Genomic DNA, 18,037 nt, shown 5'->3' with positions numbered 1-18,037 from the left:
AATTTGCAATTTTTACCGAAGCCAATTCATCTACAAACCTGTACAATCTTTGGTGGGATGCGAGGGGAAACCGGAGCACCCGGAGAAAACCCACATGGTCGCAGAGAGCAAACAAATTTGTACAGACTGTACCTGTAGTCAGGATCAAACCCGGATCTGTGACGCTGTAAGGCAGCAGCTCTACCACAACTCCACTATGCTGCCCCGATCCTGGGCAAATAGGGACGTACAACAGATTCAGATTCAAACTTTATTGTCATGGTGCAGTGTGCAAGTACAGAGACAACGGAATGCAGTTAGCATCTCACCCAGAAGTGCAAACACAGAATAATGGAACAGTAACATGTATATACAGTAGCAGTACAGCAATCTTCGGGGAAGGGGGGGAGATCAGTCACTGGGGGAAGGAGTGTCCGGGGGGGGTGACTGGCAATCACCAAGGTGCAGAGTTAAGTAGGGTAAAAACAGCAGGGAAGAAGCTGTTGGTCCGGGAATGTAGCGTCTTCCAGATGGGAGGAGGGTAAACATTCTGTGGTTGGGGTGAGAGCAGTCCTTGGTGATGCGTTGGGCAGTTTTAACCACTCTCTGCAGTGCTTTCCGGTCGGAGACAGAGCAGTTGCCATACCATACTGTGATACAGTTAGTAAAGATGCTTTTGATGGCCCAGCGGTAGAAGTTCACCAGAATCTGAGGAGACAGATGGACTCTTGACCAGTGTTGAGGTATTGTGGGTGCCTCTAAATCCTGCCTCTCTGCGACTCCCACTAATGTTTAAAGGAAGAGTAGACACACAGAATTGCAGATGCTGGAATCTTGAGCCAAAGGTCAAAGTACTGGAGGAATTTAGCAGGTCAGGCAGCACCTCTGGAGGACATGGACAGGCAACGCTTTGAGTTGGGACACGATGGGTCCTGACCCGAAATGTCCAACCATGTCCTCCATAGATGCTGCCTGACCAGATGAGTTCCACCAACATTGTTTTAAAATAAAATAGGTTTATTTGTTATGATTGGGCAGGGATCATTGAGGTTTTGCCTTTGCAAGATTGGCTTCTCGTGTGACATAGTATACAGGGCAGTGCATCTCACTCAGTTTGGCCTTGCCATTAATGATCCACACCACTCCTCTGTGCCGTTGAAGTAGGATCAGCCCAGACTTGCTGGTAGTCTCTGTACAGTAATCACCAACAGGAGAATATATCTCATCAGGTCTGAATTGTTATATGGTCTGACTGTGTTATATCTGGACTTTCAGAAGGCTTTCGACAAGGTCCCACATGAGAGATTAGTATACAAACTTAAAGCACACGGTATTGGGGGTTCATTATTGATGTGGATAGAGAACTGGCTGGCAAACAGGAAGCAAAGAGTAGGAGTTAACGGGTCCTTTTCAGAATGGCTGGCAGTGACTAGTGGGGTACCGCAAGGCTCAGTGCTGGGACACCAGCTATTTACAATATATATTAATGATCTGGACGAAGGAATTGAATGCAACATCTCCAAGTTTGCGGATGATACAGAGGTTATCCACTTTGGTGGCAAAAACAGGAAAGTAGACTATTATCTGAATGGTAGCCGATTAAGAAAAGGGGAGATGCAACGAGACCTGGGTGTCATGGTACATGGTACAGTCATTGAAAGTAGGCATGCAGGCACAGCAGGCAGTGAAGAAAGCGAATGGTATGTTAGCATTCATAGCAAAAGGATTTGTGTATAGGAGCAGGGAGGTTCTACTGCAGTTGTACAGGGTCTTGGTGAGACCACACCTGGAGTATTGCGTACAGTTTTGGTCACCTAATCTGAGGAAAGACATCCTTGCCATAGAGCGAGTACAGAGAAGGTTCACCAGACTGATTCCTGGGATGTCAGGACTTTCATATGAAGAAAGACTGGATAGACTTGGCTTGTACTCGCTAGAATTTAGAAGATTGAGGGGGGGATCTTATAGAAACTTACAAAATTCTTAAGGGGTTGGACAGGCTAGATGCAGGAAGATTGTTCCTGATGTTGGGGAAGTCCAGAACAAGGGGTCACAGTTTAAGGATAAGGGGGAAATCTTTTAGGACCGAGATGAGAAAAACATTTTTCACACAGAGAGTGGTGAATCTGTGGAATTCTCTGCCACAGAATGTAGTTGACGCCAGTCATTGGCTATATTTAAGAGGGAGTTGGATGTGGCCCTTGTGGCTAAAGGGATCAGGGGGTATGGAGAGAAGGCAGGTACAGGATACTGAGTTGGATGATCAGCCATGATCATATTGAATGGCGGTGCAGGCTCGAAGGGCCGAATGGCCTACTCCTGCACCTATTTTCTATGTTTCTATGAAGGATTGCATCAAATATCGTCACGTGTTGACTCTGAATGAGACTAGAATGCAACATTTGCTTGGAGATGGGCCAGGCTACATTCAGCCCCTTAAATTCATGCACAAGCAACACCCCTTCCTGAACTAGGTGATGTAAATTGTCCTCTTCCCCCCCCACCCCCCCCCCCCCCCCCCCCCCCCCCCCCCCCCCCCCCCCCCCCCCCCCCCCCCGGTTCCCTCTGAATCAATGCCTTTACCGAGTCAGCCAGTAGTGGAGAGTGGAGAGTTGCTGGCACTGATAGAGAGGCAGAGAGCAGTTGCCTCAATGTGGTAAAATGCAAAAGCCAGGAATCCATTGACAGTTTCGTTCTTACTATCCAAATCAGGAAATATAATAATTTGCATGGAATATTTAGTTTCCATACATCTCAATGCAACCAAAAGATTAATAGGAATAGAGACTTTCAGAAGGTTTTCGACAAGGTCCCACATGAGAGATTAGTACATAAACTTAAAGCACACGGTATTGGGGGTTCAGTATTGATGTGGATAGAGAACTGGCTGGCAGACAGAAAGCAAAGAGTAGGAGTTAATGGGTCCTTTTCACAATGGCAGGCAGTGACTAGTGGGGTACCGCAAGGCTCAGTGCTGGGACCCCAGCTATTTACAATATATATTAATGATTTGGGCGAGGGAATGCAACATCTCCAAGTTTGCGGATAGCATGAAGCTGGGGGGCAGTGTTAGCTGTGAGGAGGATGCTAGGAGGCTGCAAGGTGACTTGGATAGGCTGGGTGAGTGGGCAAATGCATGGCAGATGCAGTATAATGTGGATAAATGTGAGGTTATCCACTTTGGTGGCAAAAACAGAAAAGTAGACTATTATCTAAATGGTGGCCGATTAGGAAAAGGGGAGATGCAGCGAGACCTGGGTGTCATGGTACACCAGTCATTTAAAGTAGGCATGCAGGTGCAGCAGGCAGTGAAGAAAGCGAACGGTATGTTAGCATTCATAGCAAATGGATTTGAGTATAGGAGCAGGGAGGTCCTACTGCAGTTGTACAGGGTCTTGGTGAGACCACACCTGGAGTATTGCGTACAGTTTTGGTCTCAAAGTCTGAAGAAGGACATTATTGCCATAGAGGGAGTGCAGAGAAGGTTCACCAGCCTGATTCCTGGGATGTCAGGACTTTCATATGAAGAAAGACTGGATAGACTCAGCTTGTACTCGCTAGAATTTAGGAGATTGAGGGGGGATCTAATAGAAACTTACAAAATTCTTAAGAGGTTGGACAGGCTAGATGCAGGAAGATTGTTCCCGATGTTGGGGAAGTCCAGAACAAGGGGTCACAGTTTTAAGGATAGAGGGGAAATCTTTTAGGATCGAGATGAGAAAAACATTTTTCGCACAGAGAGTGGTGAATCTCTGGAACTCTGTCATAGAAGATGGTTGAGGCCAGTTCATTGGCTATATTTAAGAGGGAGTTAGATGTGGCCCTTGTGGCTAAAGGGATCAGGGGGTATGGAGAGAAGGCAGGTACAGGATACTGAGTTGGATGGTCAGCCATGATCATATTGAATGGTGGTGCAGGCTCAAAGGGCCGAGTGGCCTACTCCTGCACCTATTTTCTATGTTTCTATGACATATCTCCTCACAAACAAAATACACTCACGACGGTATCACCGTATTTCCCAGCAATGAAGATACACCTGCGTCTGAGACACCCCCCCATTTTTAGTTGATAAATTTTGAAAAAATGCTGGGGGGGCAGGATCAAGGGTTTGGTTTAGTCAGTAGAAAGGAAGATATGAAAGGAGGCAATTTGTACTGGGGAGCCTCCATCTTCGCCTGTGCGGTTCAGGTCTGAGGGATGGGGACGTCCTGGCTCAGGGAGATCACATAAAGGGCAGAGAGAGAGAGAGAGCCCAGTTCTGGCTGTTGCGCCCAGGTCGTCTTGCTTGTCCCAGGTCTGGCTGCAGTTCCCAGGCCCCCTCGTGCTACGGGACTGGCTGTAACACCCAGGTCAGCTCACTTGCCCCAGGTCTGGTTGTGACACCCAGGTCGGCTGCGTGCCCAGCGAATGGCGGCAGTTCCCAGGTCAGTTCGCTTGCCCCGGGACTGGCTGTAGTGCCCGGGTCGGTCGGCAGGTCTGGATGTTGCGCCCAGGTTGCTACCGTGCCCCGGGACTGGCTGCAGTTCCCAGGTCGAGAAAACTAATTGAAAGAAAAATGTCTGCAGGCTCAGATGAGTTTGGGTTACAGGCCGGATCCGGGCCGCAGGTTGTCGACCCCTGTGTTAGGCCTCATTGTGCTCCCCACCCCATGTTTTAAAAACTATTTGGCCCAAGTCTATCTTTCTTGGCTAACAATCTAGCCTTCGGCCTCCAAGGCGCAGGTAAATTTTCGGGCCTTATTTTTGGGTAAAAAATAGCGTCTTCATTACCAGGAAAGGCGGTAATTTTTTTTTCATCGGTGGAGGAACTTTTTCTGCAGTAACAGTTGACGATTTATTTTATATTTTCAAAATTTGCAGCATAGTAGAGTACAGCAGAGACGATCTATCCCACTTAGTCAAAACAGGCTGAGGAGGTAGCGGAATCTTGGGCGCCATTTCCTTGAACAACTGCGCACATGACAGTGCATTGAGGAAGATTTACTTGACATTAGAAACTAGGCGATCGACATTTGGAAACGAGCTATGTATGTGCTTGGCAATTCTATGAGGTCCTTGAGCTAAGCATGTCAAATGCAACATTTTGGGGAATAAAACGTTAAGAGCACGAGCAGCTTTTTTCATGCACGGAGCTGCATCAGTCACAAACAGACGAACATTCTCGTGTTTTATACCTTCTGGCCAAAAGTACAGCAAGTGAAGATGTAAACAGCTGAGCAATAGTTGAGCTGTTTGACTTCTCCAATACTTCTGATGTCAACAAATACTCTGTTAATCGTTGACCTGCCTCCAGTGTACCGATGACTACATTGGCAACATATCTACCCACAGCATCGTTGTCTCGTCTATTGAGATCCATATTTTGTTGCACGCAACTTCATCTTTAATTTTCTGCACAACAATATTGAAGTTGTTGTCAACATATTGATGACTTGCTTGGTATATCTTCCTCTGTGTATTTCTCTAAAGAACCTCTGAGAGATTTGTTTTCCAATTTCCACAGTAGAATTCCAGCATCAATGAATGCCTAGCACAGATCACTCAAACTCGGATTTGTGACTGGAGCCAGCAGTAAATGTAGTGAGGAGACAAGCTTGGGTATTTCGCTTGGGTAGTCTACACCCCAGCGGTATCAACATTGACTTTCTAACTTTAGATAGCCTTCCCCCTCCGCCCTCCTCCCCCTTCCCAGCTCTCCTTCTGGTCCTACTCTCTCCGCTTCCTTTCTTTTTCCTGCCCCCCACAAGTCTGAAGAAGGGTCTCGACCCGAAACGTCACCTTCTCTTCATAGATGCTGCCTCACCCGTTGAGTTTCTCCAGCATTTATCATCTACCTGCGATTATTCCAGCACCTGCAGATCTTTCTTAAATAGATCTTGGAGAAAGATCTATTTAAGAAAGCGGGCAGTGGCATGAACGAATGAATGACCAGAGGCGGTGCCCCCGGTTTTGCCCCGGTGGTGGAAATGTTCTTGTAAGTTATACTATGTTAACACGTAAATAATAACAAATTAATATTAACGTGTTATCATCAAAAAAGGCACATGGCATTTATGGCAAATTCCCGGTTCTACTGATGACTATGCTCCAGTTTGTTTGCATCGATTAAACTGGAAGAGGGAGCAGTTGACCGCCAGGGCCAGCAAGATTCTGAGCAGTACACAAAGTGCAGCGGCAATTCGATGGGTCAGGCAACATTTGTGGTGGGAATGGAATCTGAATCTGTCTGCCTGACTCGCTGAGCTCCTCCAACACTGTGTTTGATTAAGGGGGCAGCATCTGCAGTTTCTTGCATCAAGATTCTGAGGGGCATTTGGAAGCCGGCACTGAGGACATTGTCTTCTCCTTATCTATCTTCTATAGTCTTACTGAAACTCTCATCTTGACCACTTCCGGTCGGTCTGCGTTGTAATTAAATTTGCGTAAATACGATCCCCCATAGCGCTACGATTTTTCGCCACCTTACTCACCATTCTCCTCTGCTGCAAGTCAAATAAGTTTTGTTCCGATCGATGAAATATTAGAAATATTATTGGTCTGTATTCGCCAGGATAGTGACGCCCGTTCCGGCAGCCTTTTAGACTTGGTAATTGTACAACTTCAGGTAACTTGCCCTCTCTCTCTGTGTCCCAACTGGCCACTTCTGCTGTTGGTTATCCGTGTGTGCGATATTAGCTCAGTTTTCTCTCTCCATTAGCACACCCTGACTCACAGGGCATGTCCTAAAGCTTTGTGTTTTGCAACTGTGTTAGTATTCTCGCTATCTGGGTGATTTTGTTTCATAGTGTTTGTTTATTTTCATCCTCTGACTCCCCCCCCCTCCCCCCCCCCCCCCCCCCCCCCCCCCCCCCCCCCCCCCCCCCCCCCCCCCCCCCCCACCCCCCCCAATGACCAGAGGATCTGTATAACCTACCCCACTGTTTTTAGTTTTCCACAGTCAAAAACTAGATTGGCTGAATATGCTTATCAGTGTGTGTGCAGTAAGCTATTTTCCTGCTTAGATTGGCTAATCAATCAATCAACCTCTATTGTCATCTTGCAAAGCAACAGTTGTACAGTGCAAAATGAGAAGACGTTTCCCAGGGAATACTGGAGCATCGCACATGAAACTTAAAAACATTTCACACATAATAACAGTAAAAACAATCCAGTCCCTGATGAAACAGTATAAATAGTTAAAAGCAAGTAAAACAGCAACATTAAAATACAGTAAAAACAGTCATTAAAATGCCCAGGGCAGCTGATTTGAGTGGCCAGTGCCAGAGTTATTAAAATGTCAGTGCAAAACATGCATCTCAGTGTATGCAGCAAGCTGCTTCCCTCCTTCACAGTCATGTAAGTAAGGAATCTCCGGGTCACATACTTCAGGTTTGCTTTTTGAAAGTATTTAAACTATCCAGCTTTGCTAGAAGGCATGAATGCTTCAGCACTTAGCAGCTGTGTTGCTAAAGTGTTTATGTTCATAGTTCCTCTGAAACTTCCCCACCCCAGCCAAATAATATTGCCTGGAGTGTTCCTGTTTGCTCAACGGATACCGCACTGCCGGGTTTGTTACTGAGAAAGGCACGACAAGAGGAATGTTCTAACGCTTAACCCTGACCTGCACAGTGCTCAGTGATCTCGTGCAGGGGCAGGGGATGGAGTTGCTGTGATTGTTCTCCTTGCCCGTGAGTGGGAGAAAGGGGGGGTCAGCTCGAGCTCCTAGCGTGTGATCAAGCGACTAATACTGGAAACTCAAAGTTAATTGTCAAGTAACTGACGGGCAAGAGCGGACTTTGATACACTCGTTTCCTGGCTGGCTCTTGTAGTTCTTGAAAATCTCTTGGAACAATTTTAAGTAACAGTTTCTCTCCAATTCTAACATTCTTCCCTCAATTAAAATGGTCAATTCTCTGAATCCCTCCCTCTCCCACCCAAAAACACTGCAGCTGCCTGAAATGTTTGAGCCACTCAGCGGGTCAGTCTCTTTTCTAGATGTTTCTGAAAAGCTGTGTGTGTGCCTACTACAGGTGGCACAGCTGGCAGAGCTGTTGCCTCGGGGTCCAAGTGACTCGGCCTCAATCCACACCTCTGGTGCTGTCAGTGTGGAGTTTGCACGTTCTCCCTGTAACAGAAGACAGACACAAAAAGCTGGAGTAGCTCAGCGGGACTAGCGGCATCTCTGGAGAGAAGGAATGGGTGACGTTTCGGGATGAGACCCTTCTCCAGACACTGTTTTGGGTCGAGACCCTTCTCCAGAGATGCTCCAGCTTTTTATGTCGATCTTCGATTTAAACCAGCATCTGCAGTTCCTTCTTACACGCACCCTGTGACAATGTGGGTCTCCTCCCACATTCCAAAGTGTTGCTTGGTTTGTTGACCACTACCATGTTCCTGGTGCAGTAAATTGTTGGGAATGTGGGAAGAATGGATTATTGCGAAAATGAATGTGGGAATGGGATTGATCCGTGAGCTGGGATAGACCTATGGGCCAAACTGGCTTCCTCCACTGTCACAAGGAAATATGAAATATATAAGGACATCAAAGTTTACAGGGAGAAGGCAGGAGAATGGGATTGAGAGGGAAGAATTGATCCGCTACGATTAAATGTCAGAGTAGGCTTGATGGGCCAAATGGCCTAATTCTGCTCCTATATCTTATGGTCTCATCGAAATATTTTGTGATAGTGGTATGAAATACTTTAAGGGGAATGGGGCATTTTGTTATTCAGTTTACATATTTACTCCAATTTGATCAATCTCGGTAGTTGAGCATCATTATACCGAGGTCAGGTTGTGATCTCCAGCCATTGCTGCTGATGTTCCCATGATCTGATCTTAGGTTCTCCATTAGATGGTTGCTTTCTCGTGCTGCTAACACATATTCTGGCCATTCGTATTCCCTCGTGTTTGCAGTTTGCATCCTCCTCCCCACACAGTACTGGGTTGTCACTCGATTTGCAATGAGCACCTCTTCCCGTTTTGCTGATTTTTTCCAGGCATGCAATTCAAAGGTTAACATTGGGAGATCATTTCCTTGCTACAAGCAGTGAAGGAAGGACAGTGCAAGCAGTACTATCTGTACAGCTCATTTCACAGGCTTTGGCCAACAGCCATTGATGTCCTTTAGAATATATTCCAGCACCATGCACAGTAGTGAGATAATATGTGGCTGATCTGTTTTAATGCTGTTAGTTCAGGGATAATGCCACAAATCCTTATTATCTGCTGACTTACCATCCTTGAAGCCGGGATCTGGAGCATTTGGGCTGGGTATGTGACTGGGGGCTGGTTATCGGGAAGCCGGTAGCATGGGTGGGTTTATAGAAACATAGAAATTAGGCGCAGGAGTAGGCCATTCGGCCCTTCGAGCCTGCACCGCCATTCAATATGATCATGGCTGATCATCCAACTCAGTATCCCGTACCTGCCTTCTCTCCATACCCCCTGCTCCCCTTAGCCACATCTAACTCCCTCTTAAATATAGCCAATGAACTGGCCTCAACTACCCTCTGTGGCAGAGAGTTCCAGAGATTCACCACTCTCTGTGTGAAAAAAGTTCTTCTCATCTTGGTTTTAAAGGATTTCCCCCTTATCCTTAAGCTGTGACCCCTTGTCCTGGACTTCCCTAACATCGGGAACAATCTTCCTGCATCTAGCCTGTCCAACCCCTTAAGAATTTTGTAAGTTTCTATAAGATCCCCTCTCAATCTCCTAAATTCTAGAGAGTATAAACCAAGTCTATCCAGTCTTTCTTCATAAGACAGTCCTGACATCCCAGGAATCAGTCTGGTGAACCGTCTCTGCACTCCCTCTATGGCAATAATGTCCTTCCTCAGATTTGGAGACCAAAACTGTACGCAATACTCCAGGTGTGGTCTCACCAAGACCCTGTACAACTGCAGTAGAACCTCCCTGCTCCTATACTCAAATCATTTTGCAATGAAAGCTAACATACCATTCCCTTTCTTTACTGCCTGCTGCACCTGCATGCCTACCTTCAATGACTGGTGTACCATGACACCCAGGTCTCGCTGCATCTCCCCCTTTCCCAATCGGCCACCATTATGTACGTTATGTACGGATGAAATTTACTAGCTAAAACTTAGTTGCTTACTTACTTAAAAACTTACTTGCTTATCCATGGAAAGTTGATTGCTGTGCGACTCTTTGCTTTGGCATTATTGCCAGCAGCCACAATTGTGTACACATTTCTCCATTATTCATACGAAACCCGTTCCCTTGACGCTTGTGAATAGTGAGGACTTTACACCCCTGCCCAGCTTCACATCATTGCTGCAGGACGGCCCTCCCAGAGGAGCAGAGGCTTGGCTTAGCAGCTCGTCTGCAAGATAGTCGCTCCTACAATGCAGCACTGCTTCCGTGTGGCATTGGTTGGTCGGCCTGGATTATTTTGCTCAAGTTTCAGCAGTGCAACGGAATCTTCCAACTAAGGAGAGTGGGACTGGGGATATAAGATGCGAAGGAAATCTCCAATGTACTGATCAAGGCCAGCTGTGGGACCTGGCGGGCTGCGGACAGCCGCCGACCAGGCCCTGCCCTTCCCCGAAGACCAGAGACCGGGAGGATGGAGCGAGATTTGGCGACGATATCGGATGCGCAGGGCAAAGCCGGTAGGCGAGGGAGCCGGGGAATAGCCTACTGAGCCCTCAATGTTGGCACAAAGGTGGATGGGCGAGGAGAGGAACGTTGGTCTGCTGGTCGAACCACACATCCAAGGAAGGCGATGGATGGAGGCCCACAGCACAGCCTGGGGCTTGTCTGCGTCGGGCACCACTCACAAGAACTAGAGCTTGAAAATGGCGCCAAAAACTGATCCACTTGCATGTGGACTATTTCTGTCCGCGTTGCTAATCGGGATGTGCATAGGTATGTCCATACTCTACTAGACTGTATGTAAGAAAATAGTATGTAAGACAATATATCACCATTGAGACCTTGTTTTGAATGTGTGTGGACGAGGCATGTGACCTCAGGCTGTGACTGATCTATTGGGCCAAGTAATAGGTTGGGAAGGGGCAGATAATCTTGGTGTTAAGGACATTTTATTTATCCATGGAAGTGTGATGTGATTCACCACACAAGGCTGTTTGAACGGAAATCCTTGTGCTAATTCTTTGCTGGACCTGTCCAATCGTATTTTCCTCCTCCATAACTCCAATTATTTTTCTCCTTGGGTACTGGCCTCTGAATCTAACTGTTGGATGTGCCTCCGCAAGCCTTCCATGCGGTGCAGTCCCGATCATAATTTAGCATGTAAGAAATTATTTCCTGCTGCTTCTGTGTAACTGAATCAAAGCAAATCTATTTTCAGGTGAGCTGGTTAAAAATAAACATACCCTGTTCTCACCGCGCGGTACTGTATCTGTGAGGATTGCACATTTGGGCCTTTAAAGGACACCAAGTACTGGAGTAACTCAGCAGGTCAGGCAACATCCCTGGAGAACATGGACAGGTGATATTTTGGGTTGGGACTCTTCTTCAGACTGTTTGTAGGGGGGAGAGAAGGAAGGTGGAAAATAAGTCACCCCTCGGCCTCCTCTACAGAAACGGGAATAGGAATCTGGTTAAAGGAAAAAGTGGGTGTGTAGACCTCTGGAGGGGAGAACAAGGGCAGAGAGAAGGTAGAGTGTAAAGTTTTCCAGGTTTGTTCTCCTCACCCCGTACATCAGACTGAAACATAGAAACATAGAAATTAGGTGCAGGAGTAGGCCATTCGGCCCTTCGAGCCTGCACCGCCATTCAATATGACCATGGCTGATCATCCAACTCAGTATCCCGTACCTGCCTTCTCTCCATACCCCCTGATCCCCTTAGCCACAAGGGCCACATCTAACTCCCTCTTAAATATAGCCAATGAACTGGCCTCAACTACCCTCTGTGGCAGAGAGTTCCAGAGATTCACCACTCTCTGCGTGAAAAAAGTTCTTCTCATCTCGGTTTTAAAGGATGTCCCCCTTATCCTTAGGCTGTGACCCCTTGTCCTGGACTTCCCTAACATCGGGAACAATCTTCCTGCATCTAGCCTGTCCAACCCCTTAAGAATTTTGTAAGTTTCTATAAGATCCCCTCTCAATCTTCTAAATTCTAGAGAGTATAAACCAAGTCTATCCAGTCTTTCCTCATAAGACAGTCCTGACATCCCAGGAATCAGTCTGGTGAACCGTCTCTGCACTCCCTCTATGGCAATAATGTCCTTCCTCAGATTTGGAGACCAAAACTGTACGCAATACTCCAGGTGTGGTCTCACCAAGACCCTGTACAACTGCAGTAGAACCTCTCTGCTCCTATACTCAAATCCTTTTGCAATGAATGCTAACATACCATTCGCTTTCTTTACTGCCTGCTGCACTTGCATGCCTACCTTCAATGACTGGTGTACCATGACACCCAGGTCTTGCTGCATCTCCCCCTTTCCCAATCGGCCACCATTTAGATAATAGTCTGCTTTCCCGTTTTTGCCACCAAAATGGATAACCTCACATTTATCCACATTATACTGCATCTGCCAAACATTTGCCCACTCACCCAGCCTATCCAAGTCACCCTGCAGTCTCCTAGCATCCTCCTCACAGCTAACACTGCCCCCCAGCTTAGTGTCATCCGCAAACTTGGAGATATTGCCTTCAATTCCCTCATCCAGATCATTAATATATATTGTAAATAGCTGGGGTCCCAGTACTGAGCCTTGGGGTACCCCACTAGTCACTGCCTGCCATTGTGAAAAGGACCCGTTTACTCCTACTCTTTGCTTCCTGTTTGCCAGCCAGTTCTCTATCCACATCAATACTGAACCCCCAATGCCTTGTGCTTTAAGTTTGTATACTAATCTCTTATCTGTATACTAATCTTGTATACTAATCTGTGGGACCTTGTCGAAAGCCTTCTGGAAGTCCAGATACACCACATCCACTGGTTCTCCCCTATCCACGCTACTAGTTACATCCTCGAAAAATTCTATAAGATTCGTCAGACATGATTTACCTTTCGTAAATCCATGCTGACTTTGTCCAATGATTTCACCACTTTCCAAATGTGCTGCTATCCCATCTTTAATAACTGACTCTAGCAGTTTCCCCACTACCGATGTGAGACTAACTGGTCTGTAATTCCCCATTTTCTCTCTCCCTCCCTTCTTAAAAAGTGGGGTTACGTTTGCTACCCGCCAATCTTCAGGAACTACTCCAGAATCTAAAGAGTTTTGAAAGATTATTACTAATGCATCCACTATTTCTGGAGCTACTTCCTTAAGTACTCTGGGATGCAGCCTATCTGGCCCTGGGGATTTATCGGCCTTTAATCCATTCAATTTACCAAACACCACTTCCCGGCTAACCTGGATTTCACCCACTGAAGAAGGGTCTCGACCTGAAACATTATCTATCCATGTTCTCCAGGGAAGCTGCCCCATTCTTCCTAACCAGAAATGCTGCCTGACCCGCTGAGTTACTCCAGCACTTTGCGTGCGTTTGAGTATTAACCAGCAACTGCAGTTCTTTGTTTCTGCATTTGATCATTTTGCAGTTGTACAGCTTGTGGCACTAGAAGAGTATTGACACATTTGAGTATAAGAGCAGGGAGGTTCTACTGCAGTTGTACAGGGTCTTGGTGAGACTACGCCTGGAGTATTGTGTACAGTTTTGGTCTCCTAATCTGAGGAAAGACATCCTTGCCATAGAGGGAGTACAGAGAAGGTTCGACTCTTTGCTTTGGCATCATTGCCAGCAGCCACAATTGTGTACACATTTCTCCATTATTCATACGAAACCCGTTCCCTTGACGCTTGCGAATATTGAGGACTTTACACCCCTGCCCAGTGAAGAAAGCGAATGGTATGTTAGCATTCATAGCAAAAGGATTTGAGTATAGGAGCAGGGAGGTTCTACTGCAGTTGTACAGGGTCTTGGTGAGACCACACCTGGAGTATTGTGTACAGTTTTGGTCTCCTAATCTGAGGAAAGACATCCTTGCCATAGAGGGAGTACAGAGAAGGTTCACCAGACTGATTCCTGGGATGGCAGGACTTTCATATGAAGAAAGACTGGATAGACTCGGCTTGTATTTGCTAGAATTTAGAAGATTGAGGGGTGATCTTATAGAAACTTACAAAATTCTTAAGGGGTTGGACAGGCTAGATGCAGGAAGATTATTCCCGATGTTGGGGAAGTCCAGAACAAGGGGTCACAGTTTAAGGTTAAGGGGGAAATCTTTTAGGACCGAGATGAGAAAATCATTATTTACAGAGTGGTGAATCTCTGGAATTCTCTGCCGCAGAGGGTAGTTGAAGCCAGTTCATTGGCTATATTTAAAGGGAGTTAGATGTGGCCCTTGTGGCTAAAGGGATCAGGGGGTATGAAGAGAAGGCAGGTACAGGGTACTGAGTTGGATGATCAGCCATGATCATATTGAATGGCGGTGCAGGCTCGAAGGGCCGAATGGCCTACTCCTGCACCTATTTTCTATGTTTCTAGAAGGGGGTAGTTTGTACCTGCCTCGAGTACTATTAACGACCATTTCCCAAGCTCAGATATCTCCTGCCCCAGGAGTTGGGATAGTGGACTACTTAGAATTAATTCTCTTTGTCACTCTCTCCCTTCCTTTTAGTTGTTTTCCCCAGTTTGCCTCATCCTGCCTTTTGTGAATCTTGGAGACACATGAAACTAGATGTTAAAATCTGGAGCAAAAAGCGAGCTGCTGGAGGAGCTCAGCAGCATCCGTTGGGGCAAAGGATATTAACAATTATTTTCCACTCCACAGATATTGCTCGACTTGCTGAGTTTTTCAGAGGATGCGAGTCATAGTCCAAATTAATGTTTAAAAATTAAGTAATTACTGAGCCAGATCACCTGGTAGCTGTCATGTTGCTTGCGACCATTTGCTGACATCTTTGTGTCCGACATTGCAAGTAACTGCACGGCAAAATATCTGTGATTTGTTCAAAAACGTAGTGTATGGTCCAGAAAGCTGCAGCAAGAATCCAAGTCTTTCTTTGAAACTGAAAGAGCCTGAGGTTGGCTCGAGCCTTCGTCATTATCCAGTCCTTGCTCAAATTTATTCACTTTGGCTGTGCAGAAGGAGATATTGAAAGACTCCACATGGATCTAGCTGATTAAAATCCCAGACAGCTCTTCTGCAGTCTCAGCCAAACCCATCCACTAAGTTTTAAATCACTGACTCATTCAAGTTTTATGGCAGGTTCCCCGAAATGAATGAGTTTGTATACGATTCCCCACAGATAAATCCCCATGATCATCTCTCCAACCCCCACCAAACAAAGTTGACACTTGGTGGGAGCGAGGTATTTGAACTTAGATTCTTAGAACTTAGTTGGTTTGTTTAATTAAATTCTGTAGGGGTATTGTTGGTGAACTATTTGGTGTTGGAGTATTGCTTTCAGTAACGTCATCCTGCAGCAGCCTCTGTGACGTACTGTAGCTGGAGAGGTTGCCCATGAAGAGAATAATCCAAATGAGATAGAGCAGACCATTGGAAGGAAACTGATATTAACAGGGGCAGCACGGTGTCACAGCAGTAGAGTTGTTGTCTTACCGAGACCTGGGTTCCATCCTGACTACGGGTGCTGTCTGTAAAGAGTTTGTACGGTTTCTCTGTAACCTGCGCGGGGTTTCTCTGGGTTTCTCCCACACAAAGACTTGCCAGTTTGGAAGCCAATTGGCTTGGTAAAATTGTAAATTGTCCGTAGTGTGTATAGGATAGTGTTATGCCCCTGTCCCACTTAGGAAACCTGAACGGAAACCTCTGGAGACTTGGCGCCCCACCCAAGGTTTCCGTGCGGTTCCCGGAGGTTGCAGGTAGTGGAAGCAGGTAGGGAGACTGACAAAACCCTCCGGTAACCGCATGGAAATCTTGGGTGGGGCACAAAGTGTCCAGAGGTTTCCTAAGTGGGACAGGGGCATTAGTGTGCGGGGATCATTGGTTGGCACAGACTCGGTGGGCCAAAGGGCCTGTTTCTGCTCTGTATCTCTCAAACTTTAAAAAAAAACGAAGATGCCTGCGAAGCTAATATAACACAAAGCATTTTCTGTTAAAATTATAAAGATCCACAATTCAGGTTTTTTTTTTCTTCTTCCCCCACCAAAGGATTGGATAATTGCACCTGAAGGTTACGCAGCCTATTACTGTGATGGAGAATGCTCGTTTCCCCTCAATGCACACATGAATGCCACGAATCACGCGATTGTGCAGACACTGGTGAGTAACCTAGAGAAAGCAATATCTTTAAATTTGACCTGTTTTAAGTTTGATTCCAGGGTGCTTTGTTTTGTTGGCTTTGCGAGATGCTTTGCTGTATCAGGTTTAAAACGGCAAAATGGTGCAGCGGTAGAATTGTTGCCTTACAGTGCCAGAGACCCGGGTTCCTGTTTACGGGTGCTGTCTGTATGGAGTTTGTACATTCTCCGTGACCCCTTGTGTTTTCTCCGGGCCCTCCAGTTTCCTCCTACATTACAAAGATGTATAGGATTGTAGGCTAATGGACCTGTCCCACTTAGGCGACTGCAGGAGACTTTGCAGTCGCCACATGTTCGTGGGTGGTTGCCAGAGAGTCGCCTTCATGGTCGTGAGGAGTTCCTGCATTCTGGGAACTAGTTGCGGCCTCATTACGGTAGCTGTGAATTTTTCAACATGTTGAAAAATTTGCAGCGACCAGAATGAAGCCGCCATGAAGAGTAGCGAGAATTCTCGTGCCGTAGGTGGGTCACCAGGAGGTCCTAGTGGGTTGCCAGGAGGTCGAAGGTTCTCGTAGGTTGTAGCCGGTGCTGACCGGTGAATTTCATTAACTCATTGGGGAAAAAAAAAACTTAAGCAGTAGTTTTCAGAACCAAGGATAACCAACCGGTAATGTTAAAGTCTGCTGAGCTTCACAGCCGTGTATCTCTGGCTTCTTAAAAGTTGTCTCTACTCCTTCTCCTCCTCTCCTAAAAGACTTACCGTACACTGTGCTGTAGCCATCTTAATTACAGCGCCAATCTTCCTGTTCATCGCGGTGTGTGTCTGTATCACCTTGGCTTTGCACCGTGTGAATTTCACTCGGAAAGCGCTCCCCCCGCTTGCCTGTCCCCCGCCTGCGTAACGGGCTGGATGTGTGTGTGTGTGTGTGTTGTGTGTGTGTGTGTGTGTGTGTGTGTGTGTGTGTGTGTTCCAGTCTGACAGTCGCCGTTCCAGTTGCCGGCTTTTCAGGTGACTGCCGGCAACTTGACAGTCACCGACAGTCGCCTAAGTGGGACAGGCCCATAATTAGCTTCCGTAAATTGGAAATGATCCCTAGTGTGTGGGATAGTGCTAAGTGACGGTGTGATCGTTCGGCGGTGCGGACTTGGTGGGCCGAAGGGACAGTTTCCGCGTTGTATCTCTAAATGTAAAGTCAAATTACTTATAGAACATAGAACAAGACAGCTCCGAAATTGGTGCATCGGTCCTCAATGTCTGTGCTGACCATGATGCCAATTTAAACTGCACGCCTGCCTGGTTTATATCCCACTAGTTTTAAACACTTTATTTGCTGCATTTGAATATTATTGTGAATTTCATATTGTAGCAGATTTAACCTTAATGAATCATAATCAGGAAAAGAGCATTTGATCACAAATCCCTACATTGCTAATGTACATTTTTGCACTGGAGTAGATTTTCAGCTTGTTATTCCCACTGGAGAAAATAGATTAGTTTGGCTGGCATTAAATGTGATGAGTCGGGTAAAGAGGAAGGGTGATGATACATACTGACCATATGTCATTCCAAGGGTGGAAATCTGACTGCTGGTCCATGTTGCGGCCAAAATGGAATGCTGAGCGCAGAGAGGAAGGGGCACAATGGGTGGACTCATAATACGAGTTTGATCCCGACGATGGGTGCTGTCTGTATGGAGTTTTATGTTCTCTCCGTGACCTGTGTGGGTTTTCTCTGGTTTCCTCCCACTTTCCAAAAGCGTACAGGTTTGTAGGTTAATCGGCTTTGGTAAAAATTGTAAAGTTCTCCTTAGTGTGTAGGATAGTGTGTGGGGATCACTGGTCGGTGTGGACGGTGGGCTGATGGGCCTC

At 46.5% G+C, this 18,037-nt stretch overlaps 1 protein-coding gene across 1 annotated transcript in view; it reads left to right on the top strand.

Moving 5' to 3' along the window:
* Positions 1 to 18,037, top strand: part of bmp6 (bone morphogenetic protein 6) — a 141,807-nt gene that overhangs the window by 122,112 nt on the left and 1,658 nt on the right. Inside the window, exons 6-8 of the mRNA XM_055634800.1 lie at positions 3,276 to 3,287; positions 15,273 to 15,312; positions 16,080 to 16,190. Coding sequence (XP_055490775.1) covers positions 3,276 to 3,287; positions 15,273 to 15,312; positions 16,080 to 16,190 — 163 coding nt within the window. The remainder of the gene's footprint in view (positions 1 to 3,275; positions 3,288 to 15,272; positions 15,313 to 16,079; positions 16,191 to 18,037) is intronic.

The sequence above is a fragment of the Leucoraja erinacea genome, chromosome 4 (assembly GCF_028641065.1).
Source record: "Leucoraja erinacea ecotype New England chromosome 4, Leri_hhj_1, whole genome shotgun sequence".
NCBI classification, from domain to species: Eukaryota; Metazoa; Chordata; class Chondrichthyes; order Rajiformes; family Rajidae; genus Leucoraja; species Leucoraja erinaceus.
This window is presented reverse-complemented; position numbering and strand designations above follow the sequence as displayed.